The 17,592-nt window shown below is 30.5% G+C and overlaps 2 protein-coding genes across 3 annotated transcripts in view; one reads left to right on the plus strand and one right to left on the minus strand.

Annotated features, from left to right (window-relative positions):
- Positions 1 to 14,111, minus strand: part of LOC122270427 (uncharacterized) — a 43,024-nt gene extending 28,913 nt beyond the window's left edge. The window contains exon 1 of the mRNA XM_071179552.1: positions 13,967 to 14,111. Within this exon, the coding sequence (XP_071035653.1) occupies positions 13,967 to 13,998 (32 nt within the window). The 5' untranslated portion in view covers positions 13,999 to 14,111. The remainder of the gene's footprint in view (positions 1 to 13,966) is intronic.
- The window catches only part of LOC107453849 (Molecule interacting with CasL), a 67,980-nt gene that overhangs the window by 4,210 nt on the left and 46,178 nt on the right, over positions 1 to 17,592 (plus strand). The window lies entirely within an intron of this gene.

Raw genomic sequence — 17,592 nt, forward strand, 5'->3', positions numbered from 1 at the left:
AACTGGTCCAGAATTTTATGCGAGAAAACAAAATAAAAGTGCTTGATTGGCCTGGTAATTCACCAGACCTAAATCCCATTGAGAACCTGTGGCATATTCTAAAGAATCGCTTAGCCAAGATGAATTGCACGACAGCAGAACAAATGATAAAAAGTGCTATTCAAGTATGGTTCCACGACGATGAAGTCAAGAACATGTACGCTACACTAGTGGAATCAATGCCAAAACGTGTTCTTGAAGTCATATCTGCTAAAGGAGGACATACTTCATATTAATACAGACACGTATCAATGTAACTTAAGGTATGTAATGATTAAAAGCTAAAGTTTCAGTAAATCACTTTTTTTTCATTTGTCCCAATTAATTCGAACAGTATAGTAAATAAGTAACATATGTGTTTGTTATTATTAAAAGTATCTTGAAGAAAGATATTAAAACTAGAGAGTTTTATTGCAGAAAAGCCTAAAAAATTCTGCCACAGGGGTAAATATAATCTCTCCCTGATAATTTATTTTTCTTTTCACTTCCTCTTTACTTTTTTATGTGAGATATACCGTTCACTTCCAAAGACTGTGCATAGCTTAACCATATCAATGTCTAAATTGTTACCCTTAAAGTAGAAATCTCTAAGTTTTGGCATCAACAGGGCAGTGGTATGCAAAGAACTAAATGAGTACAAAAATGGCAATAGTATTTTCAGGAATATAAATACATTTTCTCCTTAATAGTCAGTATATATAAAGATTTCATGTTGGAGTATTATTTGCATTAATGTTATTATTAAGCGGCATAAAAAAAATTTTTTACTATAAAAAATATTTGTGGTAATTCTTTTTTAATGTGACTAAAGACTTCTCTAGGGCAGTGTGAATTTCCTCCGAAACTTGTTCATGCAACCAGACATATTCTGCACCCCTGGTTTGCATGAACATGTGTAGTTCGTTCACAAGAAGTTGACACTTGGCTCCACCTAATAGGACGATTAGTTCATTTGGGCACAGGAGTACGAGGAGCAGAAAAGTCTCACGCTTAAAATTGAGACAGCCTTTAATGCACATCAAACGCAAACATTTAATTCTTTTTCAGTCGCTTACTTCATTTTATCATCTGCTATTATACCTTTTGTTACTCTAGCTAATTAAATATATTGCAGCAAAATGTTCCGAAAAGGACAAACTATTAAAAAAATGCAGATAAAGATTGTGAAATAAATATTTTTGTCATACGATCTTCAAATAGCAACATTATTCCGGATTGTTCTCATCCTTCTCCCAGAAATAGCGAAATAGTATCGTTGGATACCACATGATGAAGGTGGAGCCAAGTGCCAACTCCTGGTGTACGAATTATACTGATACTGAAATGTCCCTATACCTTGTCATTTTCCTTATAGTTATTTGATGCAACATGCATCTGCCAGCATGTATTCATAAATATAATTTCATTAAATAAATACATTTATTCATTAAAATTACGTAGGCTAGTAAAATCCATTATTTTCAAGATGAATCTAAAAGTTTTAAACGGAAAAAAATATCGACCTTTTAAAAAATATCAGCATATAAAAATTTTTTCTTAACAACATCTAAATTTAAATCTCTTGCTTTCTGCCAAATATTAAAAATGTCTACATTTCTGCTATAATGTTATGCTAAATTGGTCAAATTGTTTTTTGCTTCTTTTTTTTTGTTAAAAATATTTTTTAATGAGAAACCTGATCTTTCTATTACCTACATAATTGGATAGTTAAATTGAACTTTGTGTTTACTTTATTAGTTATGTAGATAAGAAACCTTAGTATATTATTACTAGTATAGATTCAGTAGTCATCTAGTCCCTTATGTCTGTCATCCACCCATAATGCAGCAAAGAAAGACCAGCAGTAGATCTGTTTGAATTAATTTGCAACAAAAATAATCTGTTAATATTTAGATAAAAGAAATCTTTAAAAAAATTCAAAGGAAATTAAAATTTTGAATAATAAGAGAACACACAGATAACATAAATTTTTTTTTTTTTACAAAAGGTACAGTGGAAACAGGTGCCGTCTATAATACAAAATGAGGTTATTTTTAACTGAAAAAGTTTCTACATTTTTAATCTAAAAATATGATAAATCATATTCATTTTGAAATATTAGATATATATCAGCTGATGTGTTTTAACAAACCCTGAAGGGTTTACAGTACGAATAAATTATGAAATAACTGTAATGCATAAGTAATAGTATGAAGTCTTTTTGCATTATAGATAAATAATGCATTATAATTTAGCAGTGTGTTTCCTTTTCCAATAATTTTTTTCACATATTAGTTCATTTTATTAAATTTTGTTTACGAAAATGTTTCCTTCATATAATTTTATATTAAAAGTTACAAAATTAAATTTATAAAACAATAAGTTGATATTTTGAAAATCCAATTTGGTTTTATAATTGCTATTCATTGAAAATAATAGTGTGTAAAAAACTCATATTTAGTGGGTGTATTTTTTTTTTTTTTTCTTTTACAAATGGGCTTAATCTGAAAAAGAAACCACTGGGTGTTTTTGGCCGGTGGGTCTACCTCTGCAAATCCTGGTCCCAAACCAACAGAACAGAGTTGATTTTGAGCCCTGTTACAAGTATAATCGTATTTAATATACTTTGAATTCAACCTTAAGAATGTTTAAATCACATGGTTTTTTAATGGGAAAAGAAAGGCTTCCAAATTAGTTGTATGTATGAGCAAAAGAAAATATAATTATTTTTCAAAATTATTAGTAAGAAGTTTTCCGTTACATTGAATATACTTGCATAAGAATTAGGTAAAACCCATAATGTTTAATAAGACAAATACATCAATCGTCACTCTCCTCTTATTCAGAAAATTCTTTTATAATTAAAAAAATTCATCAAAACTTATTAAAAGAAATGAAGGATGTAAAACACATTAGCAATAATAAGATAAAATAAGAAAGAATCCATTTTTTTTTCCTGCTCCATTTTTTAGTATATATTTTTTATTAGTAGGGTATTTTTGCGCAGTTGGGTTGGCACCCCGGGAGGGGTGCAACCCATCTGCAAAGTCCGAAGACCTAGCTCTACCAGTTTTCTCAGTGGCTTTTAATTTCCTTCTCTGGCTCTTGAATAGTCTAGTGGCTGGCTCAAGGCATTCTAACCTCTGAGTGTCTCTGACCATGGCCAGAGACTCCAACATAAGCAGGACTTTTGCTTTTGGACTTTTCACCAGCATTGCTAGCAGTGAGCTGCAAAGTAGCGGTATCAGCACTGGACTTACCATGTGCTATTGGAGACTATAGCAAACTTTTCGAACAGGAACTCCTGTTTAATTCCTGATCACATCCCTTTTTAATCGGAGCCACGCATGATACCATATCAGTTCTTTTTCATCTCTCATGCCATGCTCACTACCTGCCATTTAGTTACCCAATAAAAGGTATCTAGGGGGCACCGCGTGGAGGTGACAAGCATTCCCCAACTTCCTAGCAAAGTAATATATTTATTATAATTAAGAAAAATTTAAATACTTTGTAAATTTTTACATCCTTGACCTTTCTTTTTAAAAAAATCATTTGATTGATATCTAAGATTTTCTATAAAAAAAACCTGATTCAAATCAACAAATGGTTTTATATATATATAAAAAAATTTTTTTTTTCGGTTTGGTTAAAATTTGATCTTGTGAAGTATCATGGGTATTTATTTTTTCTCTACCATAATGCTCAATGACAGTCACCGCATATTTTCAATTTGTTAAATCTTTTACAGGAGACTGTAAAAAAAACCTATTACAGAATACTGCCGTATAATTTAAAAAACATCGCAAATGCTTAGTGATAGATTTCAGGAAAAGTGGCTTAACTACTATTTTCTTTCGCTTGCAATTATTATCATAGCTAAAATAGAATTTCCGGAAACTAAAAAATAATTTAATGAGAAAAAGTTTTTTTTCTTCCTCAATTTCAATTCTCAAAATTAGATCCTTGGTTTTGTGAGGTGTTACTTGAATGGCTTGAGCAATTGAAGATAAATTATGTTTGCTTTGGTGTTTGATAATGATCCTTTATGGCTTTTATTATGATTACATTAATTTGCCTCGAAAATTAATAAAAAATTAGCTTAATTTTTAAAAGTTCGCATGCTTTAACTATTAAGTTTTAAAATGTTATTTTTTTTTTCACCAATCGCACAATTGTATACTTAGATAAGTTTAATCGCTATCATATCACTTTCCCGATTTATGAAAACAATATTCAAAGCTCAATAACTGGCCGTGTTTTTTCTTTAAAGCTCTCATAGTTAGTTATTAAGTTGGATGCAGTTTATCAGTTTCCGTACAGTGACTAATTGAAATGAACTGTTTTGTCTTGTGTTTTAATGTCATAATTGTTATTTATTCTGTTATCTCCGTGTGTCATTGGGTAATACTGTTGTTTTTGTCGCAAGCGGAAGGTTTTATTTTTTATCTCTGATATCATTTCCTAATTCAATTACTACGACATCGAGATTTTGCATGCCTTTTGGCTGTGTTGACATTCTGTTTTTTCATCATGGATAAAGATTGGAGCCGGTTTATTTAAAGCATTAAGAGATGAGCTTGAAATTTCTTTTGCGAGCCTGACATTTAATATGCTATTTAAAAGTCTGAATTCTAAAATGACATAACGGCCATAATTTTCAAGTTATGAAAAACAATATTTAAGATGACCTCTTTTCGGATAATGACATTTAGTACTTCGCAATCGCCTCTACTTGGTATTTTTGCTGACAGATTTTTATGTATCTGATAGATAGAAATTACTTCGAAAGTGAGTCCGAAAATTTCTTCCAGCTAAAGAGTTTGAGTTAAGGCTTTCTTGACATAGGGAGACCCGGAGTTCAGCCTTATGATTACTAACCGATCTGGGTAATATCAAGTTTGACCACTAAAATTGATTATTTAATTTATTTTATCTGTTTAAATATAATTCTCCAGCATTTGTTATAATTAATTTAACATTTCCTAGAAATGTCAGACCGTAACACCGAGATACGACTCAAATGTTTTAATAAATTTTTCTCACTGGCTTTTTTATGTAATTTGTGTTAAATTTTAAAGACATGTAACTTAACTAGTCTTGCTGTAGTCTTTTAAACTTTCCCTTACTTGCAAAACAAGCAAGTAGTTTATATTTTACAATTGCATGGTCCATTTTTAATTTTTTTTAATTCTTTTTTGCTTAATCATATTTTATTCATTAGACATAAACATTCCAATGTACTTTTTTAATGCATTCTTCTTTACCTTTAATTTCATAATATAAATAATCATTAAACTTAAGGTCATTTTTAACATGTGTAATTATTTTGATACAGTTTTTGGGCAGATAAAGCCACTTTTATCCAGTATATTGGTCAGTATCAAATTTGACAGTTTGTTGAAATTTCCAACGAAAATTCACAATTATTTCTAGAAATTCTTGAATATACATTTTCAACATAAATTCGTATTTTAGTTTTTCTTGTTTAATATCACGAGAAAAAATTCGAGACTAATTTCTGCATTCATATGAAAGTTCTTCAATATATATGCAGTTAAAAAATATTAATGCCAGAGAAACTTGTAAATAGAAAAATTTGCATCATTATTAAAACTGCGCTTTAATTGACTTTTACTTGATTTTTTTTCACTACTTTTGTTCCTTAATATTATAATATAATAATTTTAATTTATATTTAAAGTAATTTACTGTGCCTTATTGGTTACTATTATGCCTCTTCATTTCGTTGTTAATAATAATATACGTAATTTTCTTTCGAATAGAAGAATATAAGTTGCAGCTGTCTTTTTTCAAGTAACTTGAATCGACAAGCTTTCAATTGACCTTTATATCTATCCACTGTTGAAACTGTTCCCTGAATCCGATTAACTCGTGTTTACCCACTGGGCTCTCTCGTCTATCAAGAGTTTTACATTTCACTCGAAGAATAGAATAAGATTATAATGTGACCTGGTATGAGATGGGAAATGTTGAATATTGTATTAGATTTAAAAACGTCTGAGACATTTCACGGTTGCCCGAGCTTTAGTCAACCGTTCAGTTTTTTTCTGGAATTGTGTGTTGTCGCTTTGCAACATACGTGAACTTCTTGAAAGTACTTTATGAGAGCGTTTAACCTGTACCACCTTTCTAAATTAGAGTATTTATTTTCTTCGTTACTAATCAAACTTCCGATTATCATCCGCTGCTAATCTGGAGTTATCTGTATTAGTAATATTCTACAAAAATGTTTTCTGTAAGAAATAGGGTAGCCTTAAAATAATGTGCCTTATTTCATTAAAAAATACTTTAAGGAAGTATTCTTTAAGATGCCTCTAATCCTCCCTAAGATAAATTCCGGAATTCTAGAATAATTTTAATTTTTGATTGAGGAATAAAATTTAGAGGAATAAAATTATCAAGATGCTTTTTGTGTTAATAAACGTGAAAATGAAAAAAAATTGGAAAAATATGACAACCAAAGCTGACGTCGTCAGGGGGTACCAGCTTCAGATGTCATAAATGCAAAACTTTTTCTACCGAGAAAGCAAGACAAAAGTCTGAAAATTGCCTTTTCTGTGCCCCAAAAGTTTTGCTAAAGTCCAGGAAAAGAATGTAAAATGTACAATAAAACACAGAAGAATACAATATAATTGTACTTTGCATAGAATTAAAATCAACCTAAAAGGCAAAAATTAAACAAAATTAACTCAAAACCTAGACCCAGAAGAAAGCCCTTATGACGTTAATAGAAAAAAACTTTTAGAATCAGATTAATTTTTAATAAATTTGAAATATTTTAAAACAGAAAAAGTGTCCTTTAAAGTAGTGCCTTTTAAGGTTCTAAGTGAAATTTCAGTCTTTAGTGAATTGACTTTAAAATTTACTCAATTCACTAGTGGAGTAATGTGTATTAAGTTGCTAGATTGCTGTATTTTAGGAAATAAAGGTTTTGTCATCATTTCTTCTTTCTCTAACTTGGGACGAATTATAATTAAACCCCTGATTTTTAATTGTTCTTGGCATTCTTTTTATTACTATTATTTTAAAAAGAAAAAAGTTTAAAATTAAAACGAGTTTTGAACGGGTTAAATAAACTTAACTAAGAATGGATTGCAAATAAAAAAAATTTTAAAAATAAATGAATTTTAAAATTTCTGATTGTTTAACAAAAGAAAAATCGTACCAAATATTTTAAATTGGAAAAAAATTAAACTTGGGTAATACAAATTTTATAGAATCAGCATTCCATTTCTATCTGTACATTTAATACAATCTAAAGAGGGGGCATAAAATCCTTCAACCAGAGAAATCTCAGAAGTTTAGTAACTTGGCAAAATAAATTAGCGTTGTAATCAATAGATTTCTCTCCAAGAATATTTTCAAAAATATTACTTAAAACTGTCTTCCACTAAGCTCATGTAAAAAATATGAATTCAGAGTTTACCTATACTTTACACCTTAACAATTAGTAGAAGCAAATTTCACGGTATTAGTTTTGGATTTTATAGTCTAGTTTTCATGTGAATTTATTCATCTGTCAAAATAATTGTCGAGACAATTTAATATTTCACATTCTTTTTTAAAGCATAATAGAAAAATGAGTTCGAACTCATTCAAAATTGAGCTCGATGTGTCTTTAATTTATATATTTGGTTTAGGTGTTGCAAAAAATAAATAAAAAATGGTTATTAATTCCTCTAATATCTCTGACAAAAAAGTCTTATTTGCTACTTGGCTTAAAACAAAAAATTTCGAATTTACATTCAACATTTTCATGTACGAAATGTACTTGTGAACAGATTGCTCTAAGTGTTCCCTTACTAACGGGTCGGAATTTATTGTAGAAAAACAAACTTTATAATGATCATTTTTATCCATAAAGGTTCTTAAACGGGTGCGTAGCGTTTTTAAAAAGTGCTTAAAGGTGTTTATTTTCGATCTTCGTTTTTTAAAAGCCCTTAAAGGTGCTTTTTTCGTTGGGTGTTTTTAAAAAGTGCTAAATTTTATCTTTTTCAAAATGAGATTTTTCCTTTTACCATGTTGATTTTCGCTATGAATTATGCAAAAAAAAAATCACATTGTTCTATTCATCGTTTTCACAATTAATTCAACTCCAATCTATTTTGGCATATTGTCAGTCCGTAGCGTATAAAACACCATTCGTTTTACATGATTCAAAATTTCATGATTTTTGACAATTGTCAAAAACAATGCCAAAATGTTTTTTTTCCGACATGACGGTTAAAACAAGATAATTGTCAAAAACTTTCCAACCCTGCCTAATTATATATTTTTTAAAGTGCTTAAAAATATTTTGAGTGCTTGAAAAGTGCTTAAAAGGTGCTTATTTTTTGTTGAATAATTTGGCTACGTACCCTGCTAAAGCATGTGGAAAATTTTTGAAAGAGAAGGATTGTTTGCCTTCTTTCTTAAAACCAAAGTTGAGTTTGTGTATTTTTAAGAGACTGTTTATGATAGTGGAAATAATATTTCTTGTACCTTTTGAACAATAGCAATTTTCAAATCTGCTGTTAGGCATATGGTTTCATTTAAATGGAGACACAAATACCCGCATTTATGCGAAGGAAGTTCACATTTCAAACCCACATTCAATAAGAATCTAAACGTTTTCTTTCTTTCTCTCTCTTTTCTTAGAAAAAAAGGGCGTATGCTGTGCAGCATCACGCAATATTATTACTGAACTTAATTTTCACATTGTTTTATAGCACAAAACTTGCCCAGCAATACTTTGAATTTTTTAAACAAATTGACTTAGTAGTTAACGAAACTTCTCAGACGAAAAAGTCTTCGAGTATATAAATTTGCATTAAATTTAATTTAGTAACGCCTTCAAGACTGTGATCACATATATACGTGGTCTCGTGATTCTACCTTCACGTGCCACGGTATCATATGAAGCGAGTGTTTCTCACTTCAGCGGCTCAGGATACTAACTGACTTGCTTTCAATTCAGTACTCGCGTGTTAGTACGTATACTCTCGTATCGTGTAGGCTTGGCAAAGCGCTTTTTTTTTCTTTTCGCCGATCCTGAACCAGTTAAACAAGCTTAATAAATAATGGATGGTTAATGAAAATGCTAGAAATCATTGAATTTGAAAATTTCTCTTTGTTCAACAACAACAAAAAAAATAATCCTATTAAATATTTTAACTTGGAAAAAGAATTAAACTTGGGTAATAATAAAAACTTATACAATCAGTATTCCACTTCCAATCTGTACATCTGTTAGACATTATAGAACACTGGATTTTCAACTTAAATGAGGCCGGGGGCCGCAATTAAAAACACCAGTCAAATGGCGGGTCGCAACTTTATCAAAATTTTATGTAGGTCTCTTTTATGTTTGAAGGAATATTAAATATTACTGTCAGATTTTTATCAAGTTATACAAAACAAAAGTATTGAATTACAAATTAAAATAAGAAGTAGGATTTTAAAAATATTTAATTACCTGTCAAAAAATTCTAGCTGCAATAACTTTAATGTGCACCTATGTATTAAACAATTAATGTGCAACAGACATCAAATTGTAAACATATAAAACTTAAAAGTATTTGAAACCCATATAGATTTTTTACGAAAATTGTCCACAAAAAATGACAACTAATATATTTTAGTTCGCGGGCCACAAAAAAAGGCTCCGCCAGTTGGTAACCCTGTTATAGAATCCAAATCGATTTTAAAAGACGAAAATGTGTACGCCTTCTTTACTTCTATTATATTTACACTTATTTAAGTATGATTATATTACAATATTTTATGTCCAAGAATTTTGTATCTTCCTCCGCATCCAATCATTAAAGTAACTGACCGAAAAACCTACATCTATAAACACTTGATTATTGACTGCATCAAATAATAACCGCTTAGTCTCGCTTTCTTCTTTGCGAGATTCATAGTAAATCTCTATTATATTAAACTCGCTTGATGTTAAGCAAAGATCGTTTAAAAAGAAGAAAAAAATAACTTATTCCAAAAGTCGTTTGAAATAAAACAGATACTTGCGCAAATAACATTTATTTCAACTTAACGTTTCCTGTGTTAAAACTAATCAGACGAGATTGAAAATGCATATGCATTTTGTCTTTGTATACTTAAACGGGCAGACTATATAACTTACTAAACTTAAACGGGTAAACTATATCACATAAGATATGGAAAAAGGGAATAATTAATAAGCGCTTTGTTGAATATCAAAATTTTTATTTTGGAATGCGTGTTAATTTCTACTTCAAATTACTAAAATCATTCTATTTTCAGTAATAAAATTTTCTTAATATCTATTGCTATTTTTCCCCCTCGTTAACAAAGATCATTGGAACACTAAGATCTTATCTGCGTAATGTAATAAAGCATTTTGTATAACTGTGACCGTTACGGTGATGTAACACAATTTCTAGTCTGATGCGCTTGTCTGGGTTTTATTTGTCAACAACTAGCCACATGTGTCTTGATAGATATAAAAATAGATTATTATTAATAACGGAACCTCGTTTGGTTGGTTAGTTTTTCCTAATGAAGCTGCTAAAAATTAGCAAGGAGAGAGTAATAAAAACAGAGGCAGAAAATGAATGACATATTAGCCTTCGTCATTGATTAACCCTCATTTCCTACTTCGCCAGTCAAGGGCGCATATCCTAACTTTTTTTGCCGAGCAGCGCTGATTTATGGATAAACGAAATGAATGTGTGATCTTTACCCATCGTGCGTGAAATTATTCTGATTTTTCATCGCTGTAACGGCATGAAACAGATTCCAAGAACAATTTCGACTTGAGTTTTCATTCTAATTTGCTTCTCCTAATTTTTTGTTTGATCTGTTACATTTCACTGTGTATTCTCCGTATTTTAGTTTAAATATCAAAATGTAAAGATAGAATATTTTTTGTGTGGAAAGTTTGGGAATTCTAAAATGGATTAAATTTCACGACTATACAACTCTGAAGCCTGTAAGACGAATGGCACCATGAGATTATATTTTTGAAGATATTCTTAATTTGCCGACTGAAATTCTAAATCCGAATCGTTATCCTTTTTTTATGATAATTATAATTTAACTGATCAATTTTTCATCTACTAAAATAGAACGAATAACAAAGTTTCCAAGAATATTCGCCTTTGTCCTCACTGTAAAGAAATAGCTCTTGTAAATTGGCAGTTTATTTGAGAAAGCTCCTTTTACTGCGTATTTGGCAATCCGCTAAACCAGAGGTTGCCAAAGTGGTCTATATAGACCCCCAAGGGTCTATTTAACATAAGCGGGGGTCGATCCGAACCGGAAGGATCGATTGGTCGAAGGATTATCAGTATTTTTCAGATATGTGACAATTAGAAATAAAAGAAGAAGACTTGGAAATATATACAGGTAATCTTCAAAAATTGAGCGACGATTTTAAACTGCGTTTTGTTGATTTGGAAAACATTGACATCCCTGATTGGATTATTGTGCCATTTTCTGCTCAAATTGAAAACGTGGACATCAACCTGCAAGATGAGCTTGCTGAATTATTATGGGGATTTGAAGCAAAGACGCTTTTTAAAAATTTAACAATAAGCAAATTTTGGACAAATATAAATATAATGCAAAAATATGTAAGACTTTACGAAATAGCTCAGCCATTTATGATGGCATTTTCAAGTTCCTATATGGTTGAAGCCGGTTTCAGTCATGTAAATTCAATCTTAACTAAGAACAGAAATAAATTAAATGTGGAGTTTCGAGGGGATTTACCAATTGACCAATTTTGAACCCAATATAACGGACCTTGCAGAAAAAAACAAAAAAACACCAGGCACACCCATGTCATTGATTAAGAAGCAATAAATCCGTAGTTACTTTACTTATTATTTCTACTTACTTATAATTACTTATTATTTCATAAATATTAAGGTATTTATATTTCAACATTAATATATTTTTCATAAAACTATTGTTACACTATGTTACTTTAATAAATGTTCAAAATCATAAAATAAATGTACAAACACAGTATCTAATAGAGTTTTATTTTAATTAACGGAAAATTACTTTCCATGGAGATTTCGAAAAATTATGTAGGGGTCGATGATCAAAAAAGTTTGTCAACCCCTGCGCTAAACTGACTGAATGTCAGACAAAATTTCACAAATTCCCGAGTGATAAAAAATTTCCATCCTAATGCTCCTGTCTGTTTCACTTCACATTAAACTTTTATATGATTAAAATAGTTGTATTGGATCATTAACAATCACTTTACGGATTGGTAAAAATTTTACTTATTACATAAAAGAGTTTATGTGAATAATATATTTTTGAAAGAGCACATGCAGGAAGATAAAAAAAAAAAGAATTGGCAAAGTTCTAACTGTGCTTTTGATTCATTTATAAGTTGGATCATGTGTCAAAATTTAGATAGTAAGATTTATTTAACTATATGATTATTATGTGATTTAATTTAAGCCAGGAGACAGGTCGATTGTGGTTAAGTGGTGTTTGTGTGTGAACTGTCCGATCAAGGACTCAAAGACGCATAGTGTTTTGATTTTAATCCTTACTATTAATGTCATATTAACTAATGCATTTATTATTTTCTTTCTCGCGCAATGTGTGTATGCATTGTGTATATTCGTGTATATTAAAAATTATTAAGGATGAAGGAAAAGTCTTAATATTTCAACCTTGAGTTGTAGACTGATTGTCTTTCGGTTTCGATTATCGTTTGTTAATTCTTTTTCCATTAGTTCTTTATATCTGCTTAACTCTTATCTAACATGCATCACTTCCTACTCATATACGTCATTTTACGATTTTAACCGGATATTGTGTTATCTGATTCTGATCGAAAATTCATATCTCCGAATCTCACTAACAGCGTCCACCTTGAAGTTGGGCGAATTTTTCAAAAAATTCTCCTCATAAAAATAACTATATTTGAAAATATAATTTCAAATGTAGTGTAATTACTTTCCTTTATACAATATATTATATTCTTGAGCCGTGATGGCTCAGGAGATAGAGCGTTCTCCTTCCAATGAGGTGAACTGGGTTCGAATCCCAGAGATGGCTGGTCGATACGAATTCCGCATCCGGCTTGCACCGACCACAGTGCTGACTTAAAATATCCTCAGTGGTAGACGGATCCTGGGTTACACCCCTTGCCGTCAGGCTAACCGTGGGAAGTTTTCTTGTTTTTTCCCTCCATGTAACGCAAATGCGGGTTAATTCCATCAAAAAGTCCTCCACGAAGGCAAATTTCTCCCAATACATGATCCAAGAGTTCCCTTGTCTTCTGGATTGAGTTTAAATTTACGGAGTTGAACATTAGTTGTTGTTAACCCAAAAATTTGGGTCGATTGTTCAACAACGGTTATAAAATAAAATAAAAAAATATATTGCATGCTTAATAATAATAATTATTTTTTTTAGTAAAATTCTATCCTAGGTAGAACTAGTTTAGTATTTAGTCAACTGATTATAAAATTGTAAGTTATTTGGACTTGAGTTGTTTTCATTACTATTACTGACCACAATATAGCAAGGCTGGAACAGGCGCAAAATTCGACGTTGATAAAGGCCGTTGATTGTGGGATTGTTGAGTTTGCTATCGTAACTTTATTTCAAAAAGCTTTTATATCATTGTAGAATAGAATTTGAAGGTGGTATACTATTCGTATGATTAAGTCAAGTTTTTATCTCATTTTCGCCAAGACAAGAACGAAAAATTTAAACTCCAAATATGTTTCTTTTCAATTTCAAAATTTTTATTTCGTCATGCTACAATTGTGTTTTGTGTAACGCATTTGGTTAATGAACCACTGTTTGAGAAAGGATATTGGGCTAAAAGCATAATTGAATCATTTTTCATCGATTGTCTGATTTTGTAATATAATTTAAGCAAGGTATGGGGAACATTAGTATTGTAAACAAACTTACGATAACTTACTCATTGAAGGATGAAATTAAGCCCTGTATCATTGGCGTGCAAGCCGCCTTTATGAGAAAGAAAAGGAATCAAAAATTATATCCAAAGAACGTTTGAACCAGCAAAACTGTAAGGACGTTCACAAAGTATGCAGTTTCATAAATACGTGCATTATATCTATTTTGTGAAAAATTTCGATGTCAAATGAAAATAGATCATCCCTATTTTAGTCTTAAAAAGTTTAATGAAGTGCTTTATTATATTTGTGTTCCTTATCTGTCCATTTAGTGATGGATAATCAATATTTTAGTCTTAAAAAATGTAATGAAGTGCTTTATTATATTTGTGTTCCTTATCTGTCCATTTATTGCTAATGGATAATCCCTATTTTGGTCAAAAAATAATTTAATGTAGTGCTTTATTATATTTGTGTTCTTTATCTGTCCATTTAGTGAAGTTATTTATAAACAAAAAAAATTTATGCTCTTTTCGTTGCCAGAACTTACCTTACGAAGTGTGGTAGTAGTAGTCATTGTCCTCCATAAATGAAAGACCTTCAGTCGCCAGAAATATTCGGGGGGGGGGGGAAACCCTTAAAAATTAAGTCAATTATTCGGTCATAGTTGAAAAACGGCTGTGTTAAGAAAACTACTTTATAAAATTTTAAACATTTTGCTAGTCGGCTTGCTTTTATTATTTCTAAAACAATTTACTTTGTCTTATAAGATTTAACTTATTTACTTGTCTATTCTAACTATATATTTTCACGTAACCTTGTTCCACGAAACCCAATGAGGCATAAAATAAGCAAATGCTGGAAGTGGATTTTTCTTCCAAAATAGGCAGACAAGTTGATCCGCAATTCCTTCTGACTCATCATCTTGTCTTCATCATCTTCAAAAGGGTTTGGGAGAGAGAAAGAAGATGATGAAAGAAAAAAATAAAAGTATAAATGGTTTCTAAATGACAGCCTTCATAACCTGCTTCTTTTTTACTCTCTCTATCTGCCTTTCCTGGCTTCTTTTTTCAATTGTGTGACGTCACAGTTTACTTTTTTTTTATTGTCACTCTTTGTTCCAACTTACCATTGTTTGTTACCTTAGTGACTTGTGGTTAACACAGCCAAAGCTTTATTGATCAGGTAACTTCTAAATGGCTTTGCTAAATGCTGCTCTCCTCTGATTCATCAATGGGAAAAACACATTCATTTGTGTATAGTATTGTGTGATTTTTATAAGTTATTTCTACAAATAGGAAAATAAAACACGAATGTAGTTTTCATGTTGGGAATTGTTGAAAGTCTGTTTTGATTTTTTATGCTGCGAGTACAAAGTAATTTTATAAGTTAGCATAGTACGCTCTTTCTAATTTCATGTTAAAAGCTTACAGCACTCCTAAAAGCGTATTAAAAATTTACATGTTTTTAAAAAGAAGACAAAAGCATTAATTTACACACCTTGTTTCAATTCGCTTAGTAATAAATAAAATTGCCATACAAATCATAAGAATTTAAGAGATTTTATCCTGCATTTATTTTAAACCTAACTTTGTTGAATAAGAAAAGGTTTTAAAATATTGAGAAAGCATGGAAAATAATAAAGATTAATGAAAAGTGAAGAAGAAAATTTATTAAAATGAAATATTTTTTCCGATTTATTTAAAAAAAATATATGTAAAAGCTGGAAAATAAAACAAAGAAAAGACATAATCTCATCAGCTCACACGACCACATCCGCAAAAAGGAGTGCTTTCCAATATTGTATCAAAATTGCCAGGGTGAATATATCAGGGTGCATAGCGTTTTTAAAAAGTGATTATTTTCCATTTTTAAAAGCCCTTAAAGGTGCTTTTTTTCGTTGGGTGTTTTTAAAAAGCGCTTAATTTTTCCTTTACCATGTTGATTTTCGCTACGACGCAAAAAGACGCAGTTCACATTGTTCTATTCAACGTTTTCGCAATTAATTCAACACCAATCTATTTGGGCGTATTGTCAGACCGTATCGTATGAAAACGCCATTCGTTTTGCATGATTCAAAATTTCATAATTTTTGACAATTGTCAAAAACAATTTTTTTTGACATGACGGTTAAAACAAATTAAAACCGTCAATTGTCAAAAACTTTCCAACCTTTACAACACAATGAAATTTTTAAAATTTTATTGTGTTGATGCTAAAGCATTTGCTAATTTCTTTAAGTCTGTGGTTATGCTTTCTTAAATTTCGAATTTCTTTAAATAGTAAAGAAAAAAAAACTTTTTTAAGCTTTTGTTTGTGATTGATTAGTTTATAAATAAACTGATAAGCTCCTAATGTTTCAAGAATATTTTTTTTAAAAAAACACGAAAGGGATATACGGTCCATGCGTAAGTAAAATAACTAATCAATAATGTACTCGGGGGTGGGGGGGGGGATTACGCGTCTCTTTCCGGTGCTTAAAATATCTGCCAAGCAATTTTGGAAAATTTCTTCGAAAATATTTTTCTAAGTTCTTCCGTTTTTAGTCGCTGAGCATCCGCAAGAAGTGAATGTTGGCAGTTGTGTTTTTTCCAGTAAGTAAATAATGTGTCATAATAACGCACAAAGTCGTTTATACATTTGAAGGTCTCGTGCCAACCACAAGTTCCATCTGCGTCAAGTGTTTCTAAGGGTCGTTACAAGCGTTCTGCTATGCTGAGTTTAATGACACTTGTTTGTTTTTTTATGTTTTCGTCTTTTTTAGAGGCAGTCATTTTTCTTGATATTTCAACGGTTTTTTTATTAAGTACTTATTCCCTTTCGATGGCAAAATTCAAGTCTTATCTTCGATAAGAGCTGATTTGAAACTTACAATGCTGATAATACCGTAATTTTTTAATCTATGTTATTTCATAAATAGAAAAAAAAAATCTTTTTTCTAAATTTTTCTACGTTTTTATCTTTTTTTTTTTAAAAAAAAAAAAGAAAGAAAGAAAGAAAGCGCTCTGCCAAAATGCATGTACCCAAGATTCGCCCACCCGCTCCCTTCTTCTAAGACTTCCAAAGCCAGTCGGCACTTGAAAGTGTTGGATATTGATATAGAAAGATAGGCTATCTGGCTACCAGATGTCGAAATGATAATGAGTACTTGCTATTTTTATTCATTTCACTGAATTAATTCATTCTTCCGTTTAAAATAAATTCTCTGTGCACGATATTACGAAATCTTGGAAATATAAATGGCCCTGTTTATATTAAGTGCAATAAAATGAATTTTTAAACAAGAAATCTGTTTATGTTCTGTAAAATATTTAACAGCTGAAAAAGTAATTTTAGATTGTTGTCTGTTACGGTTTTTGCTTTCTGCGCTATGTTCATTGACACCTTCATAGATAATTGTGCTCCGGAAAAAATCCGGATTTCCGGATTTTTCACGAACCGGGATCTGGAAGTAGCATGTGTCCAGAGATGCCAACTTGCTCCGGACAGCAAATATATGATTTTAAGTGGTAGTTTATTAATTGTGATTCTTGGTTTTATAAATTCAATTTAGTAGATTTTTATTCACCACTAATTTTAAACAATTCATAGGCTTATATAATTCACCATATTTTGGCTGAAATTGCTTGCTATACGTTTCAAAAAGCAAGCAAAAATAGTCAAATGTTTGCAAAATTTATTTTGTAGTTAT

Source organism: Parasteatoda tepidariorum, chromosome 4 (assembly GCF_043381705.1).
Source record: "Parasteatoda tepidariorum isolate YZ-2023 chromosome 4, CAS_Ptep_4.0, whole genome shotgun sequence".
Classification (NCBI taxonomy): Eukaryota; Metazoa; Arthropoda; class Arachnida; order Araneae; family Theridiidae; genus Parasteatoda; species Parasteatoda tepidariorum.